The 20,702-nt window shown below is 40.4% G+C and overlaps 1 protein-coding gene across 1 annotated transcript in view; it reads right to left on the bottom strand.

Moving 5' to 3' along the window:
• Positions 1 to 20,702, bottom strand: part of VPS41 (VPS41 subunit of HOPS complex) — a 401,709-nt gene that overhangs the window by 253,677 nt on the left and 127,330 nt on the right. Inside the window, exons 6-7 of the mRNA XM_033930242.1 lie at positions 15,688 to 15,750; positions 9,256 to 9,321 (exon numbers count right to left, since the gene is read on the bottom strand). Coding sequence (XP_033786133.1) covers positions 9,256 to 9,321; positions 15,688 to 15,750 — 129 coding nt within the window. The remainder of the gene's footprint in view (positions 1 to 9,255; positions 9,322 to 15,687; positions 15,751 to 20,702) is intronic.

The raw sequence follows: 20,702 nt of genomic DNA on the forward strand, positions 1-20,702 counted from the left end.
GGAGAATGGTTTGAAGGTCTCTTTTGTAAATGAAGGGCATATCAGTGTGTGATTGTGTGTGTGAGCGGTTTGGGAGCAATGCCTTCATAAACCACAGCCAGACAAATGATACAAAGTGAAACAAAAACCTTTATTAACCAAATACTAATGTTCATCACTTCTCTGGCACAGGAATAAAGAACAGTGTCTCTTCAGTTGAAAGGCAAACTTTCCACAGTTCTCAAACCTGCAATATATTTCTACTTGTAGGATTCTCCAACATAGGTCTGGCTCCCTGCAGACCTTTCAGACTCTCAATACAGGTTTCATACCACAAATCTGGCTCCCTCCAGACCTCTTAAACAGGATTCTTATATCCAAAATACAGCTTATCCTACCTTAGCTGACTTCTCATGACTTCTTTCATACCCTAGTACCTCTTATATCAAATTTGTCTTCATCTTGTCTAACAATTATGTACTGACCCCTTTTTCTTTTAACAATTTTGTACTGCCCCCTTTTTCTTTTAACAATTTTAGCATTGTAAACTATCCCATCTCTGAAGTATATCAACACAATGAGGTCTACCATTTTCTCTGTCAACGCTCCATCTCTTTGGAATAATATTTCAGCCCATTTACGGGAAGAATCTATTCTTCACCATTTTAAGACGAAGTTAAAAACATTTCTTTTTCTTGATGCTTTCGAGACCTAAATGTCCTTTTCAGGGCTGCATAGTTTTATTTTATTTTTTGCCACCCTTCCTTTTGTTTTCTTCCCTATATGTCTTTCTCTCTACTTGATCATTGTAATATTGGCCCTTTTTCCTTTTATTCCAGTTTGTTTTTAATAACTACTAGCTGATGCCCCGGCGTTGCACGGGTATTTAATTATAGCAATAACACTGTAAATTGATTCAAATAAAGATACTTTATAGTGGTGAATGAAATTATTTTTTTACAGCTTAATAAAAAGTACAATATTCAAATTATAATGTGAAATATTTGACAAAATGAATACAATACAACTAACGCAAAACGTGATTATAAACAACAATTTTAGTTTCACCTCCTGGAGCAAGAACATATAAATTCTTGGGTGAACCCACCCTTGAGCAAGCAACATAGAGTTGTGGGCTGCGAGACCCCCAGAACATATCACCCCAGGTAGTGAGGGATCTGCATACCAAGTTTCGTTCAAATCGGTCAAGCCGTTTTTGAATTACAGTGAGAATGGCAGCTTTTTACATTTTTTCCATTGACATGAATGGGTGAAATCTGATTTTCTGTTTGTAGCTCCGCCCACGTGTGCAGGTGGGCCGCGAGACCCCCAGAACATATCACCCCAGGTAGTGAGGGATCTGCATACCAAGTTTCGTTCAAATCGGTCAAGCCGTTTTTGAATTACAGTGAGAATGGCAGCTTTTTACATTTTTTCCATTGACATGAATGGGTGAAATCTGAATTTCTGTTTGTAGCTCCGCCCACGTGTGCAGGTGGGCCGCAAGACCCCCAGAACATATCACCCCAGGTAGTGAGGGATCTGCATACCAAGTTTCGTTCAAATCGGTCAAGCCGTTTTTGAATTACTGTGAGAATGGCAGCTTTTTACATTTTTTCCATTGACATGAATGGGTGAAATCTGATTTTCTGTTTGTAGCTCCGCCCACGTGTGCAGGTGGGCCGCGAGACCCCCAGAACATATCACCCCAGGTAGTGAGGGATCTGCATACCAAGTTTCGTTCAAATCGGTCAAGCCGTTTTTGCGTGATCGCGGCACATACACACACACACACATACATACATACATACACACATACATACCTCCGATTTTATATATATATATAGATTATTGTTTTTAATGATGTGCTGTTTTCCTAAATATGTTTTTTTAGACAATACGTTTTTATGACATTGTACACCGCCTAGAAGACTGATTGGGTGGTATATGAAATCTTAAATAAACTTGAAACCAGATACTTGTTGATGGTCTGTGTGTGTGTCTAATATTTCAATAGCATGGTTCTAGCAACACAAAATTAAATCCTATTTACCTCCTCATGGATGAAAACATTTTGGGTGAATCAACCCATGAAACAAGATTTGCCTCTGAGTAAAAAAAATAACTCGTGCCATGTTTCAGAAAAAAGGACAAACTTTATGGATGATTTTTTTTTCCTTGTTTACATTCATAACAACATAAGAATTGCAATACTGGGAAAGACCAAATGTCCATCAAGCCCAGCATCCTGTTTCTAACAGTGGCTAACCCAGGTCCCACCTAGCTAGATCTCAAGTAGTAAAACAGATTTTATGCTGCTTTGCCTAGGAATAAGCAGTAGATTTCCCCAAGCCATCTCAATAATGTGTGAAGAAATATTTTTGCCGGTCTGTTTTAAGTCTCTAAACTCCTATGCACTGTGGTACATTAACCACTAAACACTATTTCTCACAACAAACATGCTGTAGTCTCTGATCTAATGGGTAAGTCTTTGGCAACTAGGAATTAAATCCTGTAACTCTCATAGTCAGATGCTTCAAAAATTATGGGGATGGGTTATTTCCCAAATGAAGTTTAAAATAAAAACAAGTTGCAAAGTACTATATTTTTCGTTCCATAAGGCGCACTCTTTTTCCCCAAAAAAGTAGGTGGAAATAAGTGTGCGTCTTATGGAGCGAATACCACGCCTCCTCTCCCCCCCCCCCCCCCAGTATCTTTTTGTAATCCCAGCAGTCCAGCATTTCCATCGACAACCTTCCACACTCCCGTCCCTTCTCTGATTGGTTGCTTGGAGGTTAGCTCAACCTCAAGCTCCTCGGCCTTGCATGCCTACTTTTCACCCAGGCCTTTCTCTCCCCAGTGGCCCCTGCTGTCCAGTCCTCATCTGCTGCCGCCTCCATGACTCAGAACTCACGTGCAAGGAGGGTGGAAGTGGTGCGCAGCCGCCCCGGGATTTCACCTAGCGCAAGCTACCCAGAGAGTGCACTTGGACGGCTGGACGACAAGGGCGGCGGGCATACTGCGGAACAGCGCATGGGCTGCTGGACTGCAGCTCCCCCAAGCTCGCTCCTTCCTTCCGTGCTGTCTGCACCCGACAACCAAGATGCAGCTCTGCTTCCGCCTGCCTGCCCCTCCCGCCGGTGACGAAGCGCCCTCCCCAGCCTGAGCTCGGGGAACGCAATGGAGCTGAGCCAGCAGCTGAGGGCAGGCTGGAGCAAGTCAGCGGCAGGCAGGCTTCTACTTCCGGGGTGGCCAGGAGCCGCGTAGGTGGATGTAGTGCCGCTTCTAACATGTTGGGTAGAGAAGGTGCGGTGAGAGTCCAGGTTTTACAGTTGTGGCTTTCAGTGGCACTGTGCGCAGTTAAACGGGGGAAGGCGCCCGGTTCGTAGCATTACAGAGCTTAGTGAGCAAGGAAGTTGGAGCTGGACGTCTTTTGCGCGTGGGCTAGGCCGGTGGCCTGTGTCCGCGAGCAGAAGTGGGGGCACCGTATCGCCTTATTCTCATTGAGTTTGATGCTTGTAGTTTGTGGCATGTTTTGTAGCACTTTGGCAGCTGCTTTCATGGAGTTTCTGTTGTGTTTATTTATGGTCATTTACCCTAAATTAATTGTTACATAGTAATCACATGACCCACAATATCTGACTGAATGTGTATCCCTCTATATTGCGCTCCAGAAACTGGCTATACCATCAGGAAGAGTTAAGGCTGTAAACTGTGAGGGTGGGGGTAGGATTACCATACATGTCTTCCTTTTGGAGGACATGTCCTGGCATCCGGACTGCTTTTCAAAACCTTGCACTTTGTTACATTACATTACATTAGGGATTTCTATTCCGCTCTTACCTTGCGGTTCAAGGCGGCTTACAAAAGATTTATAAACTGGGTTACAATGGAGGAACCGATGATAAATTAAAGTGGTAAATAGATAATTTCGGGCAAGGATAAATATAGTTTACAGGAAGTGTGTAAATGGAGGTTACATTAGTAGCATAGTTGTTATTGCTGGTGTAGTGAGGGTAGATTTTTGTCTATTTTGGCGTTGTTAATAGTAGGTGAAGTTAGGGCTTATTTAGGAATTTCTTAAAAAGTATTGTTTTTATTTCTTTTCTGAATGTCTTATAGTCTGATGTGGTCATCAGCAGGTTAGAGATCCGGGTATCCAGTTTTGCGGCTTGAGTGGCTAGGAGGCCTTCATGAAGCTTTGATCTTTTTACTTCATTGATCGGGGGAGGTATGAATGGGGAGTGCGCTTTTCTGTGCCTGAGTGTGGATGCTTGGTTGAGGCGGTTGTTCAGGTTTTGAAAAGCTTCCAGCTAGAAGCAATGTCGATACAGTGCTGAACCTGCCACTAGGCCTGCCTTCCCTGTGCCTGCCTACCACTAGATCACAAGAGGGGGGACAGAGTACAGAGCCTGGCAGGGAGGAGGGACAGGGTGCAGAGCCTGGCAAGGAGTGTGGTGTTGTGTGCAGAGCCTGGCAGGAAGAATTTGGTTCAGAATGGTTTTTTTTCTTGTTTTCCTCCTCTAAATCTAGGGTGCGTCTTATGGTCAGGTACGTCTTATGGAGTGAAAAATATGGTACACACTTCCAGTGTGACATTATGGCACATTTCCCTGTCCTCAGGCTTATCTATGTGGAGGTCTCCATAGAGTGCCAGGGACTGAGTGGGCAAATAGGGGTAAGTATATGAGTTCTATGGTAGTGTATGAGTATTTATTGTATTTATTTAAAACATTTATAATCTTTTTTTTTTTTTTTTACCAAAGCAGATCACAATTCACATATACAGCTTATAATACATACAGTCTTACAAAACCAAGTACATAACAGGTAAAAAAAACAGAGGTCAGTTAGGTTCTCAAAAATAACAAACAAACCAGAGGTCAGGGATACAAACACTATCGCATGAGTGTCTTAATGATAGTCTTCGTTGAGAAGTGGGAAGCTAACAAAAAAACACCTGTAAAAAAAGGTAAATTTTGAGCAATTTTCTGAATTGCAACAGATTATTGCAAAACCTCAGAGTGCCAGACAGCATTCCACAGAATGGGCCCAGCCATAGAAAAGCAGGATTTTTTAGTTCACACATATCAAACAATGTTCAATTTCCCTTTATCAAGCAACATACGATTTTCAGATCTCAGTGCCCTGGATGGTTTGTACTGCAAAAGGCATTTAGCCAGATAATCTGGCAGATTATCATGGACGCCTTGTTGAACAAGTTTTAAGATTTTAAATTGAACATGAAAAGAAACTGGTAACCAATATAATTTTCTTAAGATGGGAGAAATGTGTATGTCTGTGAGTGCTGTTGTTCAGAAATGTTTTTATCGCCTTAGAATGATACATTCTCTTGCAAAGGTACTAGATCCAGCTTCTTTGAATACATTAATCCATTCTCTAGTAATTTCTTGCATAGACTACTGTAACACCCTTTATAAAAAGGCATTACAAAAAAGGAAATTAGGCTCCAAATTGTGCAAAACACAGCTATCAAGATCATTTGTGGCGCTAAGAAATATGATCATGTCTCACCTCTCCTATTCAGTGCACATTGGTTACCCATGGAACATAGAATTAGTTATAAAATCTTACTTTTAACCTTTACAACAAGACTAAATAATCAACCAGAGTTTATTAAAAGACTTTTAATTCCTTATAATTCTCTAAAATCGCTTCGTTCAATGTCACAAAATCTTCTCATCTTACCTTCATTAAAATTAATCAACATGTTGCTGTCACTGCTCCTACTCTCTGGAATTCGCTGCCCAATCATTTACGCAGTGAATCCGAAATAAAATAATTCAAATCAAAATTAAAACATTTTTGTTCCAGGATGCCTTTGCACAATAACTGTCCTTTTAAGGACAAAAAAATTTTTTTTATTGCTTTTTATCCTTACCTATTGTATTTTCCTTTTTTGTTTCGCTTTCTCTTTTATGATTGTAGTCCTTCCCTTTTTTTCCTATTGTTTGAAGTAAGTCCATCTGTCATATGTGTTTTATTATGTTGTTTTGGTTTTATCTAGTATCCCTGACTTTTAATTTGTTTTTATGTAAAATTTTATATTGTACACCACTTAGAAATTTGATCTAGACACAGTAAAAATAAAGTTATTATTATTATTATTATTATAGTTTCAATAAACTTGAAACTATAATACTGTGTCTAGATAGCTATCTGTGGGGATATAGACAAGTGTGTGTAATCTTGGGAAGGGTTCTGTGAAACAGGATGGTGGCTGCAGAAAAGAGGGGTAGGGATGTGTCTCAGGACATGTGTGTAAAATACCAACTGTGTGCGTCTTTTTGTGAGTACAGTCTACAGGGGGTCATGCTGTAAGCGGTAAAGAGGGGTCTGGGTATCACTGCTCCTCTTTAACCCTCCCACATTCTTCCTTATTTCCCTCTGCAGTCTCTTCTTATTCTTATACTCCCTACAGCACACAGTCCTAGTTTTATCCATGGCTCCAGCTGCAACATTCTGGTCTTTTGTGCCTTGAAGCTTGGGATTGTCGAAGTACATGGAGCAGGATTTCAGCACCAGTCCAGGCTGCCTCTTCTTGAGCCATGGAGGTTCAGATCCCCATGGCACACACAGCAGAACTTCATTAACACAGTATTATCTTCTCTAATACTTCCTCCTATGATTTAAAAATTTCTATGCGTGGATAAAGATGCTCAAACAGGTGGGCAGATCCTCTCTCTCAGATGCTATTGTCTGAGCAATACATGCCTAAACACACACACACACAAAAACACCACATGGAACTCTTTACAAGAACAAATGCATAATTTTTTAAACTTCAAAAGTTTAATAAAGATAGAAAGGCCAAGTATCAATGTGGTTAAAAACAGGATGCTACTCAGTAAAGTTGTTTCAACCAGTCCTTTGAAATACATTTGTAAGCTATGCTTTTGATATTTATCAAAGGCACAAAAGCTATATTCTGACAGAAGGATCTACCTATAGCCACAATACCAATAGATTTCAAATTACCTTATGCTATATTTGTGAAGTGTCCTTGCACAAGGTTAGTTTGCTGATTTAAGAACTTACTTATCCTGTTATCTTCACTCTGTTATTGCTACACTAAGAAAAACACTATTTCATCTTTGCCTCCCTGTTTTACTGGCTTTTGTGACTTTCTTTTAAAGACAAAAGATTTAAAGCATCCAGTATTGCTCTTTTTTTTTTTTTGCTGTGCTGAGATACACTATCCATTCTGAATGAAGATTTCTTTACTTTCACAAATATTTCCTCTGCTGATGCATTAGCAATCAGTCACAGGTTGCATTCAGTGCATATCATTAGTCAGCAAACAGAATGACTTGTATGGCTAAAGAGGTTAGTTAGGAGTCTTTAGTTGGCTGAGGAAACGTGATTAACTGTTCCATTCCACTCTAGTTTAACACAAAATCAATTATTTACTTTTTAAAAAAGTATAAAGATTTAGAGAAACCCCATGATGTTACAAAGTAGCACATTTGAAACAACGAGAAACTATTTGCTTGGATCACATTGCCATCCCAGAACCCAAACCAACCTCCTACCCACCCAACCCCCCTACTCCTTACACTCACCTATCTTTTAAACATCCTTAGATAAATCTGTTTCCATGTTTCTATTGAATTCAAAAGGGCCTGGGATAGGCATGTGGGATCTCTTGGAGGGAGAAAGAGATAATGGTGGCTGCAGATGGGTAGTCTAGATGGGCCATTTGGTCTTTATCTGCCATCATGTTTCTATTGAATTCAAAAATCCAAGCACTTCTGCCCTGGACTAGAGATTCAGAAATGATGCAAAGGGCCCTATGCTGCACCCTCTCCATTCAACTAATAAGAAAATAAGAACATCCATAAAGCATTTTATCTTCCCTTAGGACAGAGGGAGATAATATAGCCCTATTGTTATCAACAAGTAACCAGTACAACCATGAAAAGGTAATCAAAATGTGAGACATACTATGAACAAGATGAATTACTTTGCAGTATAAAATCTTGGGCTATCTCCACCGAGTCAAATGTCTTCCATTACCCATCATGAGAAAACTTTCAAAATCACAGGATATAGGAAAAGAAAATGAATCTTTTCCTCTGCTAGATTATTGCATAATGGATAGTCTCTCCTCCGTCATTCTTGTAAAAAAGGGAAATAATCCGGAAATATTTTGATCTGATTATTTTCATGAGTTAAAGTGTCATGCTTTAACCGATAGCTCCTGGGAAGTTCCACTTTATGAAGATAGTTGTCCACCTTCAAAATTATGACTCTTGACTGTTGCCAATCCCCAACTCAGTGGTCCTTTCCAGACACACCAGGCCCATACCAGCAGGTAAGGGAGTTCTTTTTACAACCATTGCTCCAAAATGGGTCCCAGCTGTCTCTCGTAAAATCAACAAAGTGCAGTTTCCTCCTCCTGGAGCAGTTCTCTAAATCTTCCAGTTTTGTTGCATGTTCTAAAAGGGTCGATTTCAAGCCTGCAAGTTCTGGTGTCGTTACATATGAGGAGTCCTCCAAGGCCAACACCCTGTGTTCTAATTCCCGGGTTCTCTTTATGGTGTCTGTGATCAAAGATTTAAGATGCACCATCTGCTCCACTAGTTTTTCAAGTTGGGAATCCAATGCACGGGAGATTGCACTTGTCAGTTGGGATAGCCGAGTCTCCATGAACTCTGGTGGGGGGGGGGGAGGTGAAGGAGGCCACACTTTTGCCATTTTCTCTACTGGTTGAGGCTCAGCTTTTTAGATGTTTTCCTGGACACCCCACCACCCAATTTACTCAAGAATCTGTCTATACGACATGGGCTGCTCAAGAAGCCCAAATCAAAGAAAGTGCTTTATAATCTAGCTAGTTTTATCGAGGCTTGCAGCGCTGGGTCCTGGAGCAGTGCAGAAACACGTCCTCACTCCTCATTGTACCACATGATCTCTTTAGCAGGTCAAATATTTGCTTATAATTTAGTTGCAACCTGTTACACCAGACATAAAGCTGGCTTTCTGCGCTATAGAAGTGATGTATAGTAATAGGCGTAGTAAAGAATGCTATAATTTACAGTCACGCAGTAATGTACAGTTATCTATCCACTTAACTATGTCCCACCCTCATTCCACTCATCTATAAACTACATACCACCACATTTAGACACCATGTTATAGAATAGCATTTACAAACATGTGTGTGCATATATGTGTATACTGTATATTCCATTTACACATGTTCTTGCTGTTTAAATGTTGGAGCCCTTTTTACAGAATTACCTCCAAAAAACCTACCTTATTTCCTCCTGTTACAAACTGCTTACAGCTGGATTTTCCAAACTGAGGATGAACAGCAACAATCTGCATTTTGGGAAGAAAAGTAATTTCAGGATTTTTTTGTGGATTTCTAAGGACGTTACAAATTTTCTACTTTTCTTACTCAACAAGCCCTCTCATGATACATATACAGTTATGTGCAAAAATGTAGATACTTTTAGTGATATTTTAAGTTTCAATGAATCTCTTGGTGATATTTTAAGTTTCAATGAATCTCTAAGTGAATGGAAGCAACTTTCTGCAAATTCCCACGTATGATTATTATTTATTTGCAGGGATTTTGTACACATTTAAAATAAGAAAACTGTTAATATAGCAGGTGCAAAAGTAGCCGCTAGTATTATGTAATACTATCACTGACAGAAATCATTATTTTAAAATATTGCCTGTAGCCAGCTAAGAGTCTTGCTAATTTTCCCAGTCTTCCTTGTGGAACTATCATATATACTTGAATATAAGACGAGATTTGGGGGCCAAAAAATTGACCCATAAAGGGGTCTCATCTTATATTCGGGTCACTGCCCACCCATCCTCCTCCCTGACTTGTTGCAGGCCTCCGCCATATGGCCTTGTAGGGTGGGCCGAGTCAGGAGGGATCCCTCCTGTCTCCTATCCCAACCGACTGCCAATTTTTTTTATCTCCCTCCCGCTTCCCCCCGCATACCTTTTTGAATCCCTGGTGATCCAGTGGTATACCATACAGGAGTGAGCTTTCCGCGTTCCTGTCCTGCGCTGAGCCCCTCCCTGAATGGCCACCTTGAGTTCTCAGGGCCCAGTTTACTGGGCATGAGCAAGCTTCTTGCTCCTGACCGGTGCTGGAGCTGCTTGCTGAATGGTTGCCCTGAGAAATGTTTTGAAAACCAGGCAATAACAATTCACATTACCACACCCTAATGCTGTTGTCACATACCTTGTCAACTACTATGCATCATACATTTAGCAAAAAACATAGTTGTCATTTTACTAAGCTGAGGTATGTGTTAGCATTTACTGCAGCTTAAAAGAACTTACTCTGTGGATATGCTCAGGCACCCTGTGGTAAGTTCCAATTGGCATATACAAAAAAATATGCATTATCTGAATAATGCAGCTAAAAATTGATTGACAGCCTAAGTCAACAGTAAGTCCTGACAAATGCTTTTGAATATCAGGCTAGTAGGGTTTTTTCTATTTTATTTTCCATTTTAAGAATGAACACAAACACCTCAATCCCAACCACTTCAAAACATACAAAGATTAAGCATCAATATTAATCTGTCCACCAATGACCACACATGCTCATGGGTAAACAGTTGGCTCCAATTACCAGAGCTGCTCATTTGAATTTGCCAGTGCGGCATATGGTATTCCATAAACGTTAACATCTGTAGCTGAGCTATCTTTCCAAAAATAGATAATCACTTTAAACACTATTGAGATTAGTAATGTAAACAGACATGTATCAGCCTTGGAAAGGGATGGACAAAGTGTCAGGGCTTTCCAAATTACAATTTTATAGGAAATGCCTCTTGCATTTGCCAAACTGTGTAGATGCAATCTAAAACTTGCTACCAATAAATCTAAAAACTAGGACAATAATATACTGTATGTGAAAGAGTGCCCTACGACAATTTAATTTCTGTTAACTAAGTAGATATTAGTATCTTCACTAGAAATATAATGCAGTTCAAGATGTTAAATCTCCTGATCCAAGCCTTTAAGCCTTCTCTGCCTCTATGCACTCTTTGTGAAAAAGATAAAATATTACCCCCATGAAGAATGCTTTAAAGGTATCCTACCATTCTGCAAGGAACATATCCCCATATTTATTATAGTGGAAGTATTCTTCAGAGGTAGATATCACTATATCTTGAAAGTCAGGTTCATTCACTGAATCTCCAAGATATTTTTCCTAGCCTATAAAGTAAACAAAATTGCTGCATAAGTTGATATAGATATGGAACCAAGTCCCTCACTAGTCAATAGAAGAAACAGGGACTTAGAGATGAAAAATATAATCAATTTGTGTATGTTTGATGGGAAAGAGAAAAAAAGTATAATCCTTATCTGATGAGTGCTGAAAATTCCAAGGATCTGCAAGGGCAGGTCTATCCAGCCTCAAATATGAAGTTGTCCAAGCACAGGCAGGCTGAATTTTTACCTCACTTGCCAATCCTGTACCATATCTAAAGGCAAATTAAAGTCTCTTACAATTGTTATGGGGTGAGAAGCGACTTATAAAATAGAGTCTGCTAGATCTTGGAAAAGAATTACAATGCATTCTCACTATTCATGAATTCACTATTGGTGATTTCACATATCGACAGTTGTGTGAATTGTGGCCACTTTCGCCATTCATGCTTTGTTCGCGTATTCGCAGACATGCATATTTCAAAACAGCCTTCTTTTGCTTTCCCTTTCATGTTTTTGGCGTTTGCTTCTGGAAATTGCCATCAAGCATTCAGGGAGCAAGTTGCAAACAACAAATTCTAAAAGAAGAAACACGTGATGTGTCTTAGTGACAAAATATATGTGTTAGGCTTCATTCTGGCAAAGTCTGTTTCTGCTGTTGGTTGCGAGTTTAATGTTAATGAATCAACAATCCAATCCATCTGGCAAAAAGAGGAAGATATTTGTTGGTCTGCTTGTGAAGCCGAACCAGAAAATTCAAAAACATCATCTGTGCTTGATGAATCAATGGAAAAAGTGGCTAAATTTGTAGATAATGCAAACAGAAGATGAAAAAAAAAGCACAGTGGATAGCATTGATATGAGGATGAAAGTCAAAGAGATTTATAAACATTTCACCCAGGGCCAGGAAAATGTTCTGGCTGGCTTGCATGGTTAAAAGGCAACATGTGCTAAAAAATGTAAGCCATTCCAGCAAAGCAGGTTTGTTTGACAACAAATTTAAAAAATGCCTGCTAAGTGTAATAGAAGAAAAGAACAGGTGTCAGAGCAGGTCTTCAGTGTCGATGAGACTAGTTTATTTCACAAGCTCACTGGGAAACAGGCATACAGCATAAAATGAAAATGGCAACCAAAGCACTTGGATTTTAGGCATTTAAAGACTGCACCACCTTATTTTTGTGTGCCAAAGCTCGGGGTGATTCCAAATGCAAGCCTCTTATGGTCTATAGAACCCAAAATCCTCGTGTGCTTAAAGAAGATGGAGATGGAACCGTAAAACTTGGATGACCTATTATGGGATTGGTTAAAGAGATTATATCCTTACCTTGATAATATCTTTTCCAGTAGATAGGTGTGTCATTCTAGACAAGTGGGTTATCTCCCCATGGCCATTAGCCATCTGCAGAAGGAATCCACTCCGTTTTTTTTTTATACATCCCTCCTACGTCACTGTGAGCTCTGCAGTTAGTACCCAAGCATGCTAGAGCTCCAACCGAGGGGACACCTCAACAATACAACTTTTCTGCTTTAACATACAAACTGTAACATGTAATGAACTAGCAACAGCCAACAGAATAATCAAAGGTGTATCCCTGTAGATACTAAAACATATTATACAGTATTCTTCAGGGCCCAAAGGGCTGACTGACATCCAAGATACAACTTGGAGGAGCATATACAGAATGAAACAGTAGGCAGGCGCAGGAAGGACAGGATGGGAGTCTAGAATGACACACCTATCCACTGGAAAATATATTATCAAGGTAAGGACATAATCTCTTTTTCCAGTGCAATAAGTGTGTCATTCTAGACAAGTGGGATGTATAAAAGCAGTCCCAGGAATCCCCGAACACTGAAGAACCTGTGTGAAGACACAGCAGATCTGCAGGCCACAGCCTGTGAGGTCAATCTGGAGCCACCAGAATAATAATAATAATAATAATAATAACTTTATTTTTATATACCGCAGTACCACAAACAGTTCAGAGCGGTTTACAGAGTAAGAGACTGTACATTTACAGCGATGATACAATGCGAACTGTACATATTCAGTATAGGTATTTTATACAGTAAAGAAACAGAGTAGGTTTATCATACAGGGGACAGTACATATACAGCAGAGTTCAGTATGTAGTGGTGAGGCAGTGCGAGAGGCCAACTAAAGAGGTAGTCTTTAGTTATTTGGTGATGGGGGAGGTTCAAGAAATTTGTCGTAGAGGAATGACCCTTCCTTGATGAGCTGCAATTCATCGAAAAATTCAGCCTATTATGGGCCAGAGAGGAAAGACATACAACAGAAAGTCTTGTGGCCATGGTTGAACTAGAGTATCTAGACCTTCGCTTTTGGGCTCAGCTCTTCGACTGAAGAAAGTCTGTATTCTTGTTTTTCGCTGTCACCCTGAGGTCAGAGTGAGGACGATCCCAGCACTGTACAATGTTCTGACATGCTGTCGGAGATGGCATCCACTCACCTGTCAGAGGTAAAGACCTAGTAAAGCAGGAGGACGTTGAGGCAGTGGGTGGAGATCAGGGCTTAGGGAAAGAGCTTCATTATTAAGCTCTTTTGGTGACACACCACTTGCATCCAAATTAACTGGAGTTAATATAAAGGGTGTAATCAAGCTGAACATAGGACCTTGTACTACTACTACTGAGGGTCCTTGCCTAAAATCCTTGGTCTTCCCTTTTCTCTTACTCATAAGTCAAGCAGAGAACAATATCTGCAAGCTGATAATATCAAAATCACTAATCCCCTAGTTCCTTAGATGCTCCAACCAAGATATATAGGAATGTGCCCACTGGCTGCTTTACACAGGCCTTTCTTACTTATGACACTAAGGGTCACATCTCAATGATGTCAAATATTGACCCATGGAGTCCTCTGCCAGGCACTGCTCTTCCTTTGCCAGTCATTCTCTTGAGCTAAAGTCAGGCTGCACTCTCTCCTCCCTTATCTCTTTATATTTGAAAATTACAAAATAATAATAATATAAAAAATACATAGATCAAGAAGTTATACATTCACTACTTGGTGGTGAACAAATAACTTTTTTTGAATATCAGCTGAACAGTTTCTAAATATTGAATAGGGTGGATTTTATTACCATAAAGTCAAAACTCGGTTTGCAAGTAACACGGTTTGCGAGTATTTTGCAAGATGAGCAAAACACTCCCACAAACCTTAACTCGCAAAATGAGTGCCATCCTGATAAACGAACACACACATTGATGAGTGCTCTGTGCCGCGCTCATCAACGTTGTGCATGCTTACATGTGACACGCGCGTACGTGATTATTTATCAGGATGGCGCTCATTTCATATTGCCCATCTGCCATGTCGCACCAGAAGACTCCCTCGCAGTCCTCCATTGAGGAGTACACCGAAATGATGCCCGCGGGTGGCGCCCTACCGGCACTCTGCCTTCGTGCCCACCCATTCATACCTTGAGGAATGTTTGCTTGACGATTACAGCAAGATGTGGACCAATGGGGCCAAACCAAACTCTCTGTGCAAGGCAAGTTGTCCTGCGCCGACTTCATCAACATGATGTAGCGGCTCCGCGACCAGCACCCCACCCAATTGATACCTAAACTAGACTGATGACCTGCACAAGCCCGTCTACTGCTACTTCACCCTTCCCAGCTCCTTCAAGCATGTCCACCGCAAGAAGGCACTGGGCAAGGCTTAACAGGGCATCATTGGGAGGGCTGCTATATGGAGACTATGAGGGTTGCCAGCGCCTGGCCACCTGAAGAGACACCCTGCTGAAGGGGCTATGGAACCTGGGCATCATCCAGGCAGGTACCCACCACTGGAACGAATCGTCTGAGTTTCCTTTATTGTCTATGGGGAAATTTGCTTTGATATATGAGTGTTTTGGATTACAAGCATGCTTCTGGAACTAATTATACTCATAAACCAATGTACCATTGTATATATAAAATATAGTATTAATGATTCAAAATATATCTCCATACCAATTCTTAAACATATTTGTCAATACCAGGTGCTTAATTGTTTACAGTTTTGCTTCGATCCACCATTTCTTCCTGTAGAGTTCAAGAAAAAACATTTTTGCACAATAACTAATTCACACATTAATATTTGATGTCGCTCAAACAAGATATTTAGTCAATCAAACTCTGCACTTATCATACTTCATAACCACCTACTTATATATACACCACTTACCTGATCTGAAGCAAACTGTTTTCCTCATAAACTAGGTTAGCTAAGATTATTAATCATTTGGGATCCGAACTGGGGAAATTCTCATATCTCATCTCCAAAGATATTACAGGCAATTAGCACAGAACCATCTTGGTGAACACCACACTATCCTGAGACTTGACTGGCACGGTGTCATTGGGTGAAAGCAGGAAAGACTAACTTTTTCTCTAATTGGTTGCCATCTCGTAAAAAAAAAAAAAAGTTTTGTACTTGGCATGTTTATTTTATTAATACAAACAGCATAACATTCAAGATTAATGAGTATTTACCTTAATAGGACAGTCAAAGATTTCATGAAATCCTTCTCTTGAATAGAGTCCAAACACCTGCACCTATAGTCACAAAAACATTTAAAGTTAGCATTCATCCTATTACAGATACTGAAAAACTAATCTTAAGTAGCTTTTCTAATCGTTGTTGAAGCCAGATCTACATGAAGTCTTCAATTTTGTTTCAAGGTTATGGAATCAGTACACCAAAGGAGCTCATTTTCTTTTCTTTTTTCTTTTTTAAGTTCAACAGATTTTTATTAATATTTTCAAATAAAAACAGATCATGACACAAACAGTTCACAGAAATGATTAGCAAAACAGATTGATTACAAGAATCAATATACAAATAATGATAACACTACAACTAAACATACATTAACACAATAAAACTAACAGCATGGATGAACATTACCATAGAAATAAAAAAATGATATTCATTTTAAATGTGATATGTCACTATATTTTATGAGAAGATTCAAAATCTTTTTGAACATATGCAAACATCCCTTTTTTTCCGCAAACACTCTTTCAAACTTAGCAGTTAGACTTACTGAATTCCACCATGCCATGTATTTAACTCTTGAAAAGTCCTTCCAGTGAGCAAGAATTATTTCCTTTGCTAAGTTGAGCAAAATTTGTACAAGTTTGGCCTGTTCATCTGTAATTGAAATATTCATGCAAAGTCGACCCAACAAAATGATATTTATGGTCAACGGCTCTTTAACATTAATCAGTAATTAAATGGAATCCCAAACTTTTTGCCCATAGAGTTGTAATAAATCACATTGGAAAAGTGAATGCACCAAAGTACCAGTCTCCTTATTACAAGACCAACACTTATTGGATTCACTGGATCTTATTTTGCTCATTTTCAAAAAAGAAAAATGTCCAAAAAGTGGCATAATGGGCAGATGGATTTTTTTTTCTCATTAAACCCTTCCAATTCACTATTTTTGAAACCCATTTGCTAGATGGATTCCAATGATGGTTGTCTACAGTGTGCCTAAATCTCAAGGGGGCATGGTGGAGATGTGATTTGGGCAGGACTATGATGGGCTTATGATTTCGATGTTTTTTCTGCAATAATCAAATATTTTAGAAAACATCCAGGGCACAACTTGGTCATTTTGGGCTAGACCTATTTTAACAACAAATAAGTGCCAAATAGATGCCCAAACAGACCATATGACCACTGGAAGGATGAAAGCCTGAACCCTCACATTCCTCCCAGAGGTCACTGATCCCCTCCCACCCCTTAAAGATATGAATAATAAAACCAGGGCTTTGGAGTTGGTATATAAAACCTCCAATTCAAGTTTCAAGTTTATAAGGATTTTATATACCGCCTGTCAAGGTTATCTAAGCGGTTTTACAATCAGGTACTCAAGCATTTTCCCTATCTGTCCCGGTGGGCTCACAATTTATCTAACGTACCTGGGGCTATGGAGGATTAAGTGACTTGCCCAGGGTCACAAGGAGCAGCGTGGGATTTGAACCCACAACCCCAGGGTGCAGAGGCTGTAGCTTCAACCACCGCGCCACACACTTCTCCAACTCCAGGAGCCCCAAAATTGTTTTCTGACTCAAAACTCCTTTATTTATATATGTATAAAGGAAATGGATACTATATATAAATTACATATGCTCTATCGATTGCAAGCATGCAACATACAAGGCATTTCATCACTGCCAATGTAAATCATCAGGCTACTTTTTAGAACCCTAACCTGTTAAAGCTGAGATCTAAAGACTGTAGCTATGCTATTGTGTCTTTTTTATTTTATTTATTAAAGAAATTACATACACAGCTATACAAAAAAAATCAGCATCTTCATTTGTTACTAATTCAAAAACATTCACCCTAACAACTTAGAGAGTATAGTTTGAATATTTAAATCAAAAATAAAATAGATTGTTCTAAGAAACAGAATTGGCTCTGTCTAATGATAAACACATTGTTCTAAGGAACAGAATTGCTTCTGCTAAATCTTCTCTTATAGAAGCCCTTAAATCTGATTTAACTATTTTTAGTGCTGAAAATAGTCTCTCATCACCGACTTGGGTGGGTGGCATTGCTATTATAGTTTTAGCTACATCACTGATAAACAAGGATGGCTTCTTCTATGGTCAGTTTTGATGAGCAGCCATACTTTTCCACTCCATTTAATCCTTCAGAAAACTCTTTCTGAAACTTTTTTAATGGGACATCAGCGGGTTGTTTTCCTGTGATTAAGCAAAGTCATTTTACTTTAGTACGTTCTATTCTATCCAAGTAAACTAAACTAAACTAAACCTTGGGTTTGTATACCGCATCATCTCTACATTCGCAAAGCTCGACACGGTTAACAAGGGTTAGGGTAGAAAGAAACTCCAGTGAAAGCAAAAGACAAAATGAAGAGAAAATTTAGGACAGAGTAACCAGAGAGAGAAGAGTTACATTTTTGAAAATAACCAGGTTTTCAAATGTTTACGGAAGATTTGGAGGGAGTTCAGATTCCTAAGAGGGGAGGTAAGATTGTTCCAGAGCTCAGTGATTCTGAAAGGGAGGGAGGAACCTAGTTTTCCTACAAGGGAAACGCCTTTTCGAGAGGGAAAGGAAAGTTTCAGTTTTTGGGTAGATCTGGTGGAATTGGGGTTAGAGGAATTCCAAGAAAGAGGAATAAAAGGGGGGAGAATGCCATGTAGGATCTTGAAAGTAAGGCAGGCACATTTGAAGTGGACTCTGGAGATTATCAGGAGCCAGTGGAGCTTGGACAAAAGTGGTGAGACGTGGTCGAATTTGCTTTTTGCGAAGATAAGCTTAGCAGCGGCATTTTGAATCCGCTGGAGTCTTTGAAGGTTTTTCTTTGTTAGGCTTAGGTAGATAGAGTTGCAACAGTCCAGTCTGGAAAGGATGGTGGATTGGACAAGGACGGCAAAGTGTTTTTGATGGAAACAGGTTCTCACTTTCCTTAGCATGTGAAGGCTGAAGAAACATTTTTTTATTAGGGAGTTGAGGTGATCGTTGAAGGAAAGTGTAGAGTCAATGATGACTCCCAGAATTTTACTTGAGTATTCAAGATGCAGGGTGGGGCCAGAGGACAGTGAGATGGAGGTGGGCAGTTGGTCCAGTTTTGGGCCGAGCCAGAGAAGTTTTGTTTTGGATTCGTTCAGTTTCATCTGCACAGTGTGGGCCCAGGATTGAAGGTTCGATATACATGAGGATATGTTCGCAGAGAGGTTGGCGAGGTTCCGGTCGGTCTCGAGGAGAACAAAGATGTCATCTGCGTAAGTGTAGAAACATAGAAACATAGAAAGATGACGGCAGAAAAGGGCTATAGCCCATCAAGTCTGCCCACTCTTCTGACCCACCCCATTAAGTCTGAGTGCTAATGACCTAGTTCCTTAACTCTACCCTCGTAGGGATCCCACGTGGATGTCCCATTTATTCTTAAAGTCAAGCACGCTGGTGGCCTTGATCACCTGCATTGGAAGCTTGTTCCAGTGAACTACTACCCTTTCTGTGAAGAAATACTTCCTAGTGTCACCATTAAATTTCCCTCCTCTGAGTTTGAGCGGGTGCCCCCTTGTGACCGAGGGTCCTTTGGGAAAGAAGATGTCGTCTTCCACCTCGACACGTCCTGTGATGTATTTAAATATCTCAATCATGTCCCCCCTTTCCCTGCGTTCCTCTAGTGCAGTGATTCCCAACTCTGTCCTGGAGGAACACCAGGCCAATCTGGTTTTCAGGCTAGCCCTAATGAATATGCATGAGAGAGATTTGCATATGATGGAAGTGATAGGCATGCAAATTTGCTTCATGCATATTCATTAGGGCTAGCCTGAAAACCCAATTGGCCTGGTGTTCCTCCAGGACAGGGTTGGGAACCACTGCTCTAGTGTGTAGAGCTGCAATTTGTTTAGTCTTTCTTTGTACGAGAGACCCTTGAGCCCGGAGATCATCCTAGTGGCCATCCGCTGAACCGACTCAACTCTAAGCACGTCTTTATGGTAATGTGGCCTCCAGAATTGCACACAGTATTCCAGATGAGGTCTCACCATGGTTCTGTATAGTGGCATTATGACTTCAGGTTTGCGGCTGATGAAGCTTCTACTGATACATCCCATCATTTGCCTTGCCTTGGATGAGGCCTTCTCTACTTGTTTGGCAGCCTTCATGTCTGCACTGATGATTTCTCCCAAGTCTCATTCTTCTGAAGTCTTAGCTAGTGTTTCTCCATTTAAGGTGTAAGTTTTGCATGGATTTCCGCTGCCGAGATGCATGACCTTACATTTCTTAGCGTTGAAGCCCAGCTGCCATGTCGAGGACCAGTTTTCCAACATAAGCAGATCCTGCGTCATACTATCCTGCCGACTGCTTTCACTTACTATATTACATAGTTTGGCGTCATCGGCGAATAGTGTTACTTTACCTTGAAGCCCTCGGGACAAGTCCCTTATGAATATGTTAAAAAGGGATGGACCCAGGACTGAGCCCTGTGGCACTCCGCTAGTCACACCCGATGTCTCAGAAAGGGTGCCGTTGACCACCACCCTCTGAAGTCTACCACTCAGCCAATCATTAACCCATGCAGTTAGTGTCTCACCTAACCCCATCGATTTCATCTTGCTTAACAGTCTAAGGTGTGGGACGCTGTCAAAAGCTTTACTGAAATCCAAGTACACTATGTCCAGAGATTCTCCCGAGTCTAGCTTTCCTGTTACCCAATTAAAGAAGCTGATAAGATTGGATTGGCATGACCTACCCTTAGTGAATCCATGTTGACTGGGATCCCTTAGATTCCCCTCGTCCAAAATCATGTCTAATTTACCTTTAAGTAGTGTTTCCATGAGTTTACACTCTATTGATGTGAGACTCACTGGTCTATAATTCGCCACTTCTGCTCTGCATCCCTTTTTGTGTAGAGGAACAACGTTGGCTGTTTTCCAGTCCAGGGGGACTCTCCCCTTACTTAAGGAGAGATTGAAGAGCATGGCCAACGGTTCCGCCAGTACATCGCACAGCTCTCTGA

This window comes from Geotrypetes seraphini, chromosome 2 (genome assembly GCF_902459505.1).
Source record: "Geotrypetes seraphini chromosome 2, aGeoSer1.1, whole genome shotgun sequence".
Taxonomy (NCBI): domain Eukaryota; kingdom Metazoa; phylum Chordata; class Amphibia; order Gymnophiona; family Dermophiidae; genus Geotrypetes; species Geotrypetes seraphini.